The sequence below is a fragment of the Terrapene carolina genome, unplaced genomic scaffold (genome assembly GCF_002925995.2).
Source record: "Terrapene carolina triunguis isolate 2854851 unplaced genomic scaffold, T_m_triunguis-2.0 Scaffold33891, whole genome shotgun sequence".
In the NCBI taxonomy this organism is placed as follows: Eukaryota; Metazoa; Chordata; order Testudines; family Emydidae; genus Terrapene; species Terrapene triunguis.
In genome coordinates, this window is record NW_020698242.1 from 8,936,331 (window position 1) to 8,951,116 (window position 14,786).

A 14,786-nucleotide genomic window follows, 5' to 3' on the forward strand; every position below is an offset into this window, starting at 1 on the left:
TTTGGCTTTGTAATTCATCTCTCTGTATTGATTTCCACAGTGCAGACGCTGGATTGTTACACCACTGTAGCTGAACTGTGTCCGTTCAAAAAGCCAGCAACTCATTGTCCAAGGTAAGCTGCATATCTCAAGTAAGATGCTATTTCCTTTGAACCTAGACCTGTACTGGGGTAAGGGAAAGAGGAGCTGAAGGACTGGATGGAGATACTGAATGAATCCGATTTGAAGATTATAAACTAAAGTTATAGATTATGTCAGATTAACTGGGATAAAGGTTAAATGAGGGAGCTTTTTTCACACCCAAAACAATATACTATATGAATAAAATCGCCTGTTTTCACAAACATGTTTGTGATCTGAGCATAACCTCAACACTGGCTTACAAAACAAGTGCCAGGATTTTAAATCCGTATTTTTGTGGGTTTATTACTGAGTTTTTTACATGCTTCAGCAATATAAGAGGGTCCGAACAGAAGACCCCCTCAAATTGGCTTCAATATGTGCATATGCAACTTTTCACACTTTGTTCATTCACATGCACGTGCAGTTTTGGGACACTATCCCTTTTATGCCCAAATGATAAAATTTATACCCACAAAACCTTCTTCCTGTTGAGCCTAGCATGCGAACGAGCTCTGCTCATGGAAATTCCATCAGGTGAATGCATGAATGATGATGGGCAAAAAACTCCACCTGCAAACGATTGTATGTGTGGGGCCGGGCACAAGGACGGAAGCTATGCTTGGAGAATTTGGCCCAATGGCCTTCATTACCTCCTGTCTCACTGGCCTAAAAGAGTCTCCTTTGCAGCTGTGTAGTCACTATTGAGTTTCAGCTGAAAGAGGGGGAAAAAGAGCCAGTTAGCTGCTGCCACCTGCAAACCAGATGCTGACCCTTGAAGGCTTCCTTCCAAGAGCTCAAGAATGCAACTTGTTTTTCTCTTACTCCTTGATGTAGCGAATAAATATGAATAAAATGTTTTTCAGGGCTTATTGTCCAGCTCACTGTAAAGCCGAGCCAGCGTACTGGGCACCAGTCTTTGGCTCCAAGGTTTATGCAGATGTGAGTATTCCACTTTCCTATATCTCTCCAAATAACAAGGTGACAGTATTGAAATGACTGGATCCCAGGGTCATTTAAGAGATTCATATTCCATGAATTAGGAAGGTCAGAATTACATATAGTCCCTATAAACAATAAGGAAATACTCTGCCAGCACATGGGATAGAAATGTCCCTTGCATTCGTTGGACACCTTCATTAAATGTATCGAAAGTTGTACTTCAGAGTTAGCATTATGGATAGGGCATCAGGAGACTTGGGTTGCACTCCCATTTCTGGCACTGATTTGCTCTGCAGCCTTGGGAAAGTCACTTAACCTCTCTGGGTTTTTGTCTGTAAAATGGGGTTGATGCTTGTCCAGCATTGTAAAGTTTCTTGTGGGGAGGCATAGCTCAGTGGTTTGAGCATTGGCCTGCTAATTCCAGGGTTGTGAGCTCAATCCTCGAGGGGGCCACTTAGGGATCTGGGGCAAAACTTGGTCCTGCTAGTGAAGGCAGGGGGCTGGACTCAATGACCTTTTAGGGTCCCTTCCAGTTCTGTGAGATAGGTATATCTCCATATATTATATACAGATGAAAAGCCAATAGCTTTATTACATATGTTATGTTATTACTCGACCTAGCTTGCAAAAATAGATTTCCCCCCCCTTTCTTTTCTGCAAGTAGAATATGATTTGTGAGCAGTTGTTGTGGAAATGAAGAATGTGGGTGGGTGGTTTTTTTGTTTTGTAGTTCTGTGAACAGCTGTAGAGTTGATGTGAATGGACAGCGGTTAAATGGCATAAAATAACCTAATGGACAGATGCAAATGCAAAGGAACATTTGTTTTGGTCACCACTTAGAGATAGCATGTGTCTAAAATCCACTGACAATGCAGGCTTAGTATAACTTCTCACTGCTTTTATGGCTCAGTGTCCACATGGGACAGGTGCAAACATCTTTTCAAACTCCTGAGACACGATAAAATGGGCTCCACTTCTTTGTTGGTGGTTTGGTGAGAGTCAGTGTAGAGTCAATTTTTTGACTTAAGTACTTTTCTGGTGGTTAGCACATTTTTGGAAAATATTCCTAGCAGGATCAGCGGAGTATACGAAATGATATGTTTGGTATTGCTGTAACCATTCAATATTTGGTTGTATCAACCCTTCCTAAACTTCCACCTAGAAAGAGCGTTTTCAATTTGGGAGGGAGGGGGGGTCTAGGTTCCATTTTTGTTTATTATATATATCCAGATCAATAAAGAAAGAACATGAGCATTAGAGATTTGTTCTGGAGTTTGCGGGCCTTGGTGGAGAATTGCCTGTTGTTTTGTTGTTGGATTTTTTTCCTTTTTACCTTTGTAGTCACAGGCAGCATTAGGAAAAACACAGAGGAATTTGAAATTGGTGCCAGTTGTGGTTTGGCCTCAGAACTGGCACATGGTTAAATAAGATTGTCTTTGCAGGGTCCCAAGAATAACAATTTCATTGGGCAAATGATCAGGTAATTAACTGATCAGAAAAACATCACGCAACTATTTCAGTTCTTTATATTTTTATAAAACTATATGAATAAAGTCTCATAATCCCATGCCAGTTTTCTGTTTACTCTATTCATCTATTAGGGCGATGATTCCATTGCCTGTTTAGATACAGAATAAGCCAAAAAATGGCATGTAATTGTGACAATAAAATATTACGTTTCTAGAACACCTTTTCCAATATATATATGCAGGAAAGATTTCAGATATCTTTGAAAAACAGCCACCCCTGCTGGGAACCAGAGCAATGTGCTCTTTGTGTGTATTGGATAAGCACAGGAAGTAGAGAAGAATACTGCATAAGGGCAGGAAGTAGAGAAGAATGCTATCCAGTAGAAACAGCCGGGAAAGTTTTAGTGGGATGAATGTAGGGTGACCAGCTGTCCCGATTTTTATAGGGACAGTCCTGATTTTTGGGTCTTTTTCTTATATAGGCTCCTATTACCCTCCTCCCCTTGTCCCGATTTTTCACACTTGCTGTCTGGTCACCCTAGAAGAATGTGGCTATCCACACTAGATCTGCAGCAGGAGGAGTGGTGAAGAATGTCATGAGATCTTTGAAGGTCACAAGCGCTCAAGACCTCAATTTTGCATCTGATCTGAAAGAACTCCATGGCTGCTAAGATGTCCCTGAGGCACTAATTAATTACCACCATCTCGATCCCGCATAATTTTATGATTTATACTGACTCAGAGGCACTAGTGTCCTGGTTCACAAGCCCCCACTTCTTGTGAATCTCTGGGTTTGGGATTATATAAACTGAGGCATGGAATGTGATTTGGGGAAAAAATACTTTACTGCTCTGTCAAGGATTTGTTGGTTCTCCGTTAGACTAGTATGGCCAGGGCGTCAGAGATGACAAGGGTCTAACAAGGCATGTGTTGAAGGGTTTAGGAGCGTTAGCAGAATGGTAGGAAAAGACAGGACTAGACTTGGTAGAGAAGAAGGGGCTTGAGGAAGCTGTGGCAGACGATTGTAAGCACAGTGAGGGGTACAAATAGAAAAGTTCTTTGCATGAACGGGAAATCCGAGGACTGGAAGGCTGACAAAATAAGCAAACGTTCAGTGCAATGAGAATTTAGTCCAAAGCTTTTCCCACAAAGGGTACTGCATGTGTGGAATGCTCTGCAAGAAGGCATGCAATGAAGTAGCATAAGCCACAAATCAGAAGAAAAATTAAAACAGATAACAAACAAAACTAGACAAGTGCTAGTCTTCTCATATGCCCTGTGGAGTCCCATCCATAAAATTGCACCTTCATGGGACTTGTGTATATATGTCACAGACTCTGTCCTTTTTAATAGCTTAACTAAAGAAAACAAAGTATTTTCCCCCACTGAGTTTGTACTCTTGCACTCTCTGCCATGGTAGCAGCACATCCAAAACCCTGACCTGCAGAATGGTTTGGCAGCAGAGGAGTTAATGGGGAAATAACCTATGGGCATTAGCATCATAAAATCACTACTAAGTAGGTAGCAGAATCCAATTCAATGAGCTTGTAACCTTCTGGTCCGCCTTGGAGAGCTTCAATGTTTACATGATCCCAGGATGCATCTGAAAGTTTGTTTTACCACAGAGAACAAAGCTCCGACAGCAGGAAGAGAGGATTTTGGCTGTACTTGGTTCTACTTGGGTTAGTCCATAGCCCCAGGAGCAACTAACCTCTCCATCATGGGATTTTAACAGATTTAAAGAAGATTCTGTTTTCTTCTCATAGAAATAAGGATGCTATTTTAGGTTGCGTGATGTCAAGGGCTTGGGAAAGGTATGTTTATAGGAAGTGAGGTCAATGTAGTTTTGGAAACCAACCAAAGAGGCAAAGAAGCCAAGGTACTCATGACCAATGACCTCTAATGCGTTGCTGAAGTGTAATTGATAGATCCTTAAAATGTGCATGATAAATTGTGGAAGCAAACAGTAAGTAGAAGGAGGAGGAGCCACATGCAGGTCATCAAATCCAGATGTTCTGCAGCTCTGCTAAAAGTTATTTCCAATGTAGAAAAAGATGTTCCATGACCTTGAGGAAAGCAGGACACTGACTGTGGTTAAAAACAGACAAGTGGAAGCACATGCACAACTCTCCCCTCCCTGGCTTCAAGCATAAAATGATTTGTTAGGCCCACACATTGATGCACCTTAATACATGGCCATGTGCATTAAATGGATGAAGCACCAAAAGCCGGAACAGGTGCATTTGTAAGGGCCCCATCATTAACTTTAATGATGCATTTTGTTAGACTTGAAAGTTGATTTGGGTCTTTCCAATATGAGAGATTTAGCTCAGCAGAGGTGTAACCGAGCTCTCACACTCCTATCTTTTATGGGCAATAGGCAGCCTGGATGGACCAATCCTGGCTCCCGTTACAGACGTCGAAAAAATTTCCAGTGAGGGCCTCCCACAAATGCAAGACAAGTGTAAAGGTTGACATATTTTGCAAAACAATGGCGCTATCTTCTGACCGTCTCTGATGGATTATGTGCAAATAGCCAGCATTGTGTTAATTACAAAACCAGGGTGAAATCCTTCATGGTGATTCAGCAGGACGATGGAATAGTTTCTCCAGAGATAAAATGGAAATCTTAGTATTTTGGACATTTAAAACTGAAGTGGACAGAGCATTAGAGCACATGCTGTAGGGAAAAGTTTAGATATGGCTCCAAACTTCACAGCTCAGGCCCATCTCCAAAATAGTCCAGTTTCCAAGAAATAGAAGGGTTAAGAAAAGTCAGAGCTTCTTTACACTAGGTTTGCAAACTCAAGTGGTATATAGGGGACATGGAGCAACTGTCAATACCCTTTCAGCAGGAACCAGGTGGCCAACAAACTCCATCTTATATTGCTTCACAAAATCCATCTGTTTCTGCTGTGTCTAACAGTCTTGGTGTTTTGGGGGACAGATGGCTGGGCATCTTGGACACTGAAGCTGGGATAAGCAATGATCAAATTCTCATCTTGGAAAGATCACAAGAAATGCACACATCACTGTCCAGTGAAATAGAATAAATGGATGTCATTGACTCTTTCCACGTCTGAGAGAGAAGCCAAATAACTGTTTGGATTAAAACCGGATTGGGTAGCCAAGTTTACTGTTAAAAGTTTGGGACGGGGATCATTATGGGCTGAGACAGAAACATAGCCTCATTTTCTATCGAAGCTAACTTAGCCTTCCACCCCTCCCCACAAAATGACTTTGCTGTGAGGGGCACCTGCGGGCTGTTATACCAGGATCTAATTTTGGTTGTTGGGTTTAGTGTGTGGGTGCTGAGTGGAGCTGATGGTCTGTGATATACAGGAGATCAGACTAGATGATCTGGTGGTTCCTTCTGACCTTAAACTCTCTGACTGGTTTAGCCGTAGTGTCCCAAACCAAAATATTGATGATTTTTCATTCTTTATCAGCAATAACATCACTTATTTCCCATTCCAATTTGTTTCAGTTTCCATCGGTGCTTCCTTTTTGAATGGGGCTGGCTTTCGTACAAACTATATCCCGAAAGGCCTTGTTGAGTTAAGCAGTAGAAATGCAGAGATAAATAATATTGGTGGAAGAAGGAAATGAACTGGCACAGCCAAAGAGGAAGGTGTTATATTCCTTGGCATACATGCAGAGAGTTAGGAACCCCCTCTCTCCCCCCCCCCCTTCATTTATACTGTTCCTGGAGGGTTGCAAGATAACACTACTTTATTTCTTAGAATCCAGAAACCTAACACAGCAACAACCAGAAACACAGAGAGAGAGAGAAAGCAGGCTGCCCTCTAAGGCAGAGAGGCACAACTCAACCCACCTTTGCTCCAGACTGGCTCTTTATCAGACTGACTGCTGAAAGAGCCAGATTTCAGGCTTCCCTACACAGCCCCTTAGCCTGGAAGCAGAACCAGGAACCCCCTTACAGCTTAAAGTGATAGCTTATAATTTTAACACAGGTTTCAATACACCACAGAAGGGAGGTGTTTCAGCTGAGCTCTGAAATGAGGCAGAGGGAAGTAGACTGTGCCAGGCAGCAGGACGTGCAAGGGAGAAGGCTCTTGCACTAATGATTGGCCAGACTGTATGGAGGGACAGAGAGAGGAGACTAATGTTAATACTAGCTGTGCGGGAGGAGAATGGAAAGATTGCTGGCCTATATTCTGTGGTGATGGACATGCTATACACAAGTTGCAAGGTGAACCTGCAAAGGATTGTTTTAAAGAGGGATTTGTTTCTTTATGGTAGATAAAGGGGCCCCACAGGGATTTTCCCTCCCCCTATTTGTTTTTACCTTAGAAATATCTGCCATTTGACTGCTGGTTTTGCAGGCGGCCATTTCTCACTGAAGTTAATGAGAGCTACAGGTGCGTGGTGCTGCTGGAAATCAGGTTGCTTTTATTTTAGGCATCTAAATGTGGCTATAGGATCTTAAATGTAAGTGCCCAGGTTTGAAAATGTTGGCCTGGTTCTTTGTAGTGGTTAAAATAAAAGGTTGGACTGTTCTCGTCTGCACCTTTGTTTATTCAGTGAAGACAAATTCCACTGTTGCTAATGCTGAAAGGAATGTCTCTGAGGCTGTGGGCTGTGTGTCAGGCAGGGATCTTTATCAAAGCTATGTGAGAGCTTTTAAGCTTTTACGAAACGCAGGAGCATTGGGAAATGTATACATAACGAATCGGGCAACCTTCTTGCTTGGTTCATGGTGAGACTTGCGCTTGAAAGGGAAATGTGTGTCCCATTCATGTTCAGGAACCCTGAGGAGATGAGAGAGAGAGACTGTCTCTCTGCTGTTGTGAGATAAAGGTAGTTTAGTCTCCAGCAGTCTCATTTGTGAGGCAATTAGCTGGGGAGAGATTTCCTGAAGAAGGAAGCCTGCATAACGAGGCCGATTTTTATCACCAGTGGAAACCACAGAGTGTTGCTGAACCCCCGAGGAGGAACACATCTTTGTTTTCAGGCTAGTCACACTAAATGGGGACTTGATGGGTGACTTACAGCTTGTCTACACTTGGGTTGCTACAGTGGCACAACTTCAGTGTAGACACTGCCTATGCCAATGGGACGGGTTCTCCTGTTGGCATAGGTAATCCACCTCCTCGAGAGGCAGTAGCTAGTCTTCTATTGCCCTAGCGCTGTCTACAGTGTGGGTCAGGTCAGCTTAACGAAGTTGCTCAGAGGTGTGGATTTTTCACACCCCTGAGTGACCTAGCTGGGTCAACCTCATTTTTAGTGTAGACTAGGCCTTAGTTCATAGGCCTATTTCATTGCTAATAGTTTGATGCAGCTGGTGCCGGACAGGGCCCCCCCCGGAGATCCCAGTTCTGCAGGGAGGGAAGCATTCCAGAGATACTAGGATCCATCCCAAGAAAATGGGGCTGAGGCAGAAGCAGAGAGCCTGCCACGTGGTATCTTTTGCTGTGCGATCCCTGAGGCGCCAGTGCCCTACCTTTTGGGAGAAAACTCCTCCATCCTCCTAGTGCTTCCCATCTTCAGAGCACTTTTCCAACAACTCATGAAGATAAAGACTCATTGGCAAGATAGAAGATAGGAACCCAATAGGCTGATAGGGGAAGGGGTATGTAAAAAACAGAATGGCCAAAGAATGAGCAGGCAGAAGAACAGCAAGTTCTGGAAGAAAGGAATGCCTTGGAAAGAACACCATTAAGGATTTGTCCCAGTGGAGAGTGTTACAAATAGCCTTGGACAGTGCATTCAGGACAGTTTAATTTAATGAGCCAATTTTAGATTTACAGATTTCCCATTGCATACTAGAGCAAATTCAAAGCATATCTTCCAAACAAAGTGTTCCTGTGCTGTCTTGCCCATATATAGAAGCAAAACCAAACTGGCAATTAAAACTGCAAAAGCTGCCAAGAGATAGGCAATCCAGAGTGATAAATATATAGGGAATGGGGGGAAACCTGCCTTTTAAGGCCTTGGAGAGTGAGCGAGCATGATCTATAGTACACAGATGCCGCCGGAATATTGCTTTGCAGGTTCTGCAGTGGAAGTTTGATTTTTAAAGATCAAGAAGTTTGTGGATTTTGGATTTTCACCTGTTCCAATCCTCGTTTTTTGTTTTTTGTTGTTCTAACTAGCAGTGTATAACTTTTAGAAGGTTCACGTCCAAGTTCATATTGAGCCTTAGAGTTCTCTGCTATCACTCTATTTCCGGGATGTTTTTGTAGCTTAGTCATCAGTTGCTGGTAGGTTCTGTTCCTGCAGCAATCAAAACAAAATAAAATAAAAAACAGAAGCAGCATGCAATACAGAGATTGCAGGCCTCATTTTCATGATTGCCTGCTACACTTGGTGTAGTCAGTAGGAGCTGTGGGTTCTCAGCACCTCTGAAAACCAGATCATGATGAAAGAAGCTCATCTTAGTTTTTGGGAAGATGGGATCTAACATGTCTTAAGTTAAATGATCATTTATTTCTTTAGGCTAAATTCACCAAGGATCTCTGCTGTTTCACACTAGCAAACAGTTGCAGAACCTCTGCTACCTTGTTGACAATGCAACGTGGCCACACTCTCTCATGTGAACAAAGGCAGGGTTGAGGAGAGCAAAAAGTGCCATTGCAGCACCAAAAGAGGGTGCACTGACGAATGTAGACAGGGCCTGGCTGGCTAGTAAATCCATTGATTCTGTCATTCTCCCCTTAGCAGAGTTCCTGTTGCGACCAATGGGCTGTTTGACCAGCCTGTTGACAGAGGTGCATGGAGAGAAGTAGTGGTAATACTGCTTATCCTCCATAGGGCGGTCATTACACCTCCCTGTGCCAGCTATGCTGAATTCTCACCATTTGCAATTAGTAGCAGGGAACATGCGACATCTGCAAGAGCTCGTCTAGGTTTATTTGGTCCTGCCTCAGTACAGGAGGCTGGCCTAGATGACTTCTCAAGGTCCCTTCTAGCTCTATGATTCTGTGATCTGTAGAGTCCTTTCTCACTGCTCAGGCTGGAAGACAAACAACTTTCCCATATGTCTCTCGTTCACATAAGTCTCTCTTCGTTCTTCCTCATTTTCCTAGTCATCAGAAAAAGGTCTTGGAGCCCCAGCTAAATCCATTTTACTTTATGATCTTTCAGAGTTCCAGTATCTGCAAAACAGCCGTGCACGCTGGAGTCATTAAAGACGAGACTGGCGGTTATGTGGATGTAATGCCTGTGGACAAGAAGAAAAACTATGTTGGCTCTTTGAAGAATGGCGTCCAATCTGAGAGGTAGGGTCACTTTTCTTTTTTGTGATCAGTTTGTGAAAATGTAGATGATAGGAATTGAATATACAAGGTAAGTGACTCATGTTGCTCTAAACTCAGAGAAGCAAAAGAACAAAACAATGTGTGTCATCCCTTCTTTGCCTTTTGCAACTGAATGCATTACTCTTGGACTCTGTATATTAAGGATGTAATACTATTAAGCTTCTCTTTCATTTACTAATGAGTTTAAACTAGTCAAAATATGAATACACTGTTAATAAATTTCACTGGGTATACAGCACTTTAAAATTTACTCTGGTTTTTAGCAAAGTCATTATTAATTAATGTTGGGGGAGCAGTTTCACATGAGTTTTATCCTAAAACATTCTGGCAAATTAACACCACTAAAAAGATAAACACGTGGTCTGCATCTTTCATCGTACAGTCAGCTTTGTGGCTTTCACTTGGGAATTCCACTACTGAGTTCTGGGAAGTCTAATATATTTAATAGCATAAGAACATGAGAATGGCCATGCTGGGTCAGACCCATGGGTCCTTTAGCCCAATATTCTCTCTTCCGACAGTGACCTGAATTTATTGACTAGAAGTAATTTCTCTGTTCTTGTGGAAAGCATTCTAAATCAATCAACGTGCCAGCACACTCTCTTGAGAGGATAAAACAGTGCTTCTGAATAGTGGGTTGTACCTTCATATGACAATTCCTGATTCTTTTTTGGGGGGTTGGGGATGGTCAACCTGTCTGTCTGTCTAATGTGTGTGTGTGTGTGTGTGTGTGTGTGTGTAAAGAGAGAGCGAGCATGTAAGCACATGCTATAGACTTTCATGCCTTCAAATCTACTACAGAGTAGTTGAGGAGATGCATGGAATTAAGCTGGCATCTTCTTAAAACAAGGCCGGTGAGCTATTCAGGGGTCAGTTTGGATACAGTTATCATTCTGCATCACATTTTTTGCAGTTACGCCGTGCAAACGTTTTGTTTGTTTCAATTTGTACATGAACATGCCCCCTCAAGATGTTTGCTCAGCCACTTGTCAATGGTGAATACATTAAATCCTTAACACACAAAAGAAGAACTCAATTCAAAAAGGCGGAGATTTTCAGATCTTGCTGTTTTGCAGACCTCCATTGTCCACCCTCCTACTCTGATGGAGCAAGCGACTGCTTTAATGCCCAATTATGTGCCTGACTGGTCTGTTGAATGTACAATTGGTGCAGTTGTATGTGAAACACACTTGAATTTAGGCACAAATTTTGCACGTGAAGCACTCTGAAAATGCAACCCAACAGATTCAATAATCTGACTTAAATTCAGAGTGTGAAAACGGTCACAGTTTGGCTCAAGGAGAGGGGAGAATGAGACTCAGCTAAGCTGCCTCTGGTTTGCAGATAGCGTTTGGGAACTGTACTGATGGGAAATCTGTAGGGTTGCCATCTCTAGTATGTGTGGGATGCAAAGTGCATTTACCAGGAACAAACTCTCTTTGTTAAAAAATTGGAATTGGCAGTGGACTGGAAACTGCCACTGTTATGTTCTTCCTAACAGTTCCTTGGAACACACAGTGTAATTAACATACAAGGAAGAAGTTATTGGGTTAATTCCACCAGTCCAGCAGGAGAAGTGTCTGTTGCTCAGTCCTGTTAGCAGGAATGATTAGGAGGAAGCACAGTGTCCAGATTTTTCTTTCTCTCCCTCGCTCCCCCCACCCTCCTAGGGGTGCTGGACTGAGAAATATTTCCCAAGACAGTTTACATCAGGAATTAGTGAAAAGAGAGGCCTCTAGAGCTAAGACTGTCTCCAGAGACCCAGCTGCTTTAATTTTTCCCAGTGGGTGCTCCACCTCCGCTCCCGCCCTGAGGCTCCGCCCCTTCCCCCAAGGCCCCACCTGGCTCTGTCTCTTCCTGCCCCGTTCCGCCCTGCTCTCGCCCTGCCCCCACTCCACCCCATCCCCTGAGGCCCCCTTCCTGCTGCTTACTGCTCTCCGCCGAGCACCTCCCGCCAGCCACCAAACAGCTGATCGGCGGCCCTGACGAACAGCTGAGTGGCACTGACGCCAAACAGCTGTGGCTTGTGGGTGCTGAGCGCCCCCTATATTTTTTCCCATGGGTGCTTGAGCCCTTGAGCACCCATGGAGTCCATGCTTATGGATGCCCCTCAACCTTTATGCTTTTGCTTTTGGTGTGGTACTCATGGCCTCCTTGTCACTTGCACTGACTCCCTTGTCGTGGTGACGGCTCACCGGTCTCCCGTATTGAATCATGTGGGAGGTGGTCGTGTAGGTAACAGCTTTTCAGTGCACTCTTAAGTTTCCCCAGCTATGAATTAGTGCCTTTCCATGAAAAAAACAAGCATCAGGGCTCAGTGTAGTAATGGAAACTCCTGAACTGGGAGTAATGGAAGCTCAAGTGCTTCAGACATTCAGAATGCAGATGTGCAAATAAACATGCATTCAAATCAAATGAATAATTGAAACCACTGATTTCCTTACTGACGTGACTATGTGGGGAGCTGATGCATCTCCCTAAGGTTCATAATGATCGTTCTTTTTCAGTTTGAAGAGTCCCAGCGAAGGGATGGCTTTCCGAATTTTTTCCGTGAAGCAGTAAATTCCCCGGGAAGGTGCAAGTTTCTTCCGGAGAACAATCCACCGATCTTGAGGGACAGCAACATTCATTTGATGGCATCTGCTCTGAACACATTCTCCTTGCCAATTTCTTTCAGGGAAGAAAGGTTCTGACTCAACTGTCCATGTCACATCTGCACCAGTTCAGCTTTTTTTTTTTTTTTTTTTTTTACAAATTCTAGGGCATTCAGACTGTTGTAACTTCAAATTCCAAAAGAGGTGTGCTGAACAGCTCGAGTGTGGATTAATTTACAACGAATATCGGAACCCCCGGCTGGTCCACAGATAGTGTTTTAGGTCTTGAAGTACCTACCCCAATGGAAGTACCAACACATGTTGGCAAGGTGGAATATGTAGTGCGGATGGTGGGCCCTTTAAAAAATATTTTTAAAGCTGCTCCTTTTGTGGGGTGGGGCATACGACTTCTTTGGAACTGTTTGTATGGCGGGGTTGGCTGTTCCGTTTAAGAGCAAAACCTTAGTGTTTTCCTAATCAGCTCGCATGTGTATAGGAAACGTTGAGTCAGGTCTGCGGCATATTGCATTAGGGCAAGTGGTGTCATGATGTAACATGCGATCAGAGGTCCCGTGGCTGCCTGAAGGACTCCTGGAGATGAGGTTGTCTGAAAAATGTGGTGAAAGTAAGAAAAGGTGGTGAAGATCCCCGCCCCTGGGAAACAAGGACCCCAGCCAACCACAAATGCGGTGTTGGTGTTTGCTGGACAAACATTAGCAGATTGTTAGGAATTTGGGTTACCTATGAGAAGTTGTGGAATTAGAGCTCCTATCCTGGCACATCTCTGTATTATGCTACACACCTTTTTTTTTTAATTTACAGTTAAATGCAATTTATTGTTCTATACAGCAGTGCTGGTTTTGTCTGTAGTAGTTAAGCAGTGATAAAAAGTTAATCTTATTTTTGTTAGAAATGGGTGCATCTATATAAAGTGTGTTCACTTTATCTTTATGAAGTTTTTTTGTACAGTTCTGAGGCTTTAAATATACGGAATGGGGCTGGATTGTTTGCTTGCATACAATCGATACCATATAGTGATCTTAGCTTCCAACATGATTGCTGTGTCTGTGAGCATCTGGAATCCAAAGTGTTGGGTTTTAAAAACTTATATGTCTTCTAATGAATTTATATTTAATAATTTGAGTCATTCTGCTATGACCAGCTGTTTAAATACATCACATAGAATGGTTTAGAGGGAATTAAAACTAGCCACAAAATTGGCCTAGGATGAACTGCCCTGTAAGACAATATAGCAATCTTGTCATTTATGGCTGAAGCTAATTTGTTCCCAACTTTTAGAGGGTTATTAGAATTGGTCTAAGCACAAATCTATTTTTCCCTTAATGGTCAGACATACAGTAACTTACATTAACACTGAGAAGGCAACATAACCTTTAACTCTTTGGTTGATGTAAAAAGATATCCCTTCACTCAGTAACTTGATTGTAGTATGTAACATATGAGAAATATTTCACTTACTGTTACAATTATTTAGCCACTCTATCTGGCAGATGTTTCATGGCTTTCCATAGCCTTCCGATGTCCAGGCTATGTTTAAATTAAACTGGAGGGATAGGAAAACCAGCTATAAACCTATTCCAAAATGTAGACCAATAGCATTATATGGATAAGCACTTATTTAATTTAATTTTTAAACTCCATGAAATCAGCAAGGAAATTACATTTGTCAGTCCCTTTGTTTCATAACTGAGGTTTCCTTTCCTTGTGAAATCTGAGTTTAAAAAGAGACCTTTCATAACTGAGCAGGTTTGCACATTTTCGAGAAGTTACACACAGCAAACCTATTTTGGAATGGCTCTGGTAAACACCTATTCTTTATTTATTTAATGTGGTCTTTTAAGGTATGTTGTGTTTGCTTTATAGTAAGGAAAACTAGTTACATTTTCAAGGTAAATTTATGTGACAAATAGCTGGAATGTGTCTTTAAAAAGTACCTGTTCGGAAGTGACTAAAATCTTGGCAATGAGATAAGTCAGGTTCCTTGTTTTGCCTATTATGAATAATAAGATTGGAAACAGGCTACTCTAATCCCACCAAATTTTGTAGTATGATTCTGTGGCCTCCATAGGCCAAATAGGAGTTACACCTTCAATAGCTGAGGATAGAAATGGAAAACGTAATAAGGATCAATCAAATGTCCAATGAAGTCAGTGGCAGCCTTTCCACTGAATTCATGGGTGTTAGATTGGGCTCATGTTTAGTTCTATTGTACAACCCAGTCAAAGTAGAACATCATTGTGCCATTGCCCTGTCTGTGAGAATCAGTCATCTTGTAGAAGGATGGAAAGAAATCTGGACTGGAATAACAGGAAAATCAGAGAATCACCAAGAAGTATATATACAAATTCAATTGACCTAGA

General features: G+C 42.5%; 1 protein-coding gene across 1 annotated transcript in view; it reads left to right on the plus strand.

The window, feature by feature from the left end:
* The window catches only part of LOC113409577 (cysteine-rich secretory protein LCCL domain-containing 2-like), a 29,338-nt gene extending 16,790 nt beyond the window's left edge, over positions 1-12,548 (plus strand). Inside the window, exons 11-14 of the mRNA XM_026663666.2 lie at positions 41-113; positions 987-1,062; positions 9,639-9,772; positions 12,319-12,548. Of these exons, the coding sequence (XP_026519451.1) occupies positions 41-113; positions 987-1,062; positions 9,639-9,772; positions 12,319-12,373 (338 nt within the window). The 3' untranslated portion in view covers positions 12,374-12,548. The remainder of the gene's footprint in view (positions 1-40; positions 114-986; positions 1,063-9,638; positions 9,773-12,318) is intronic.
* The last annotated feature ends 2,238 nt before the right edge of the window (positions 12,549-14,786 follow it).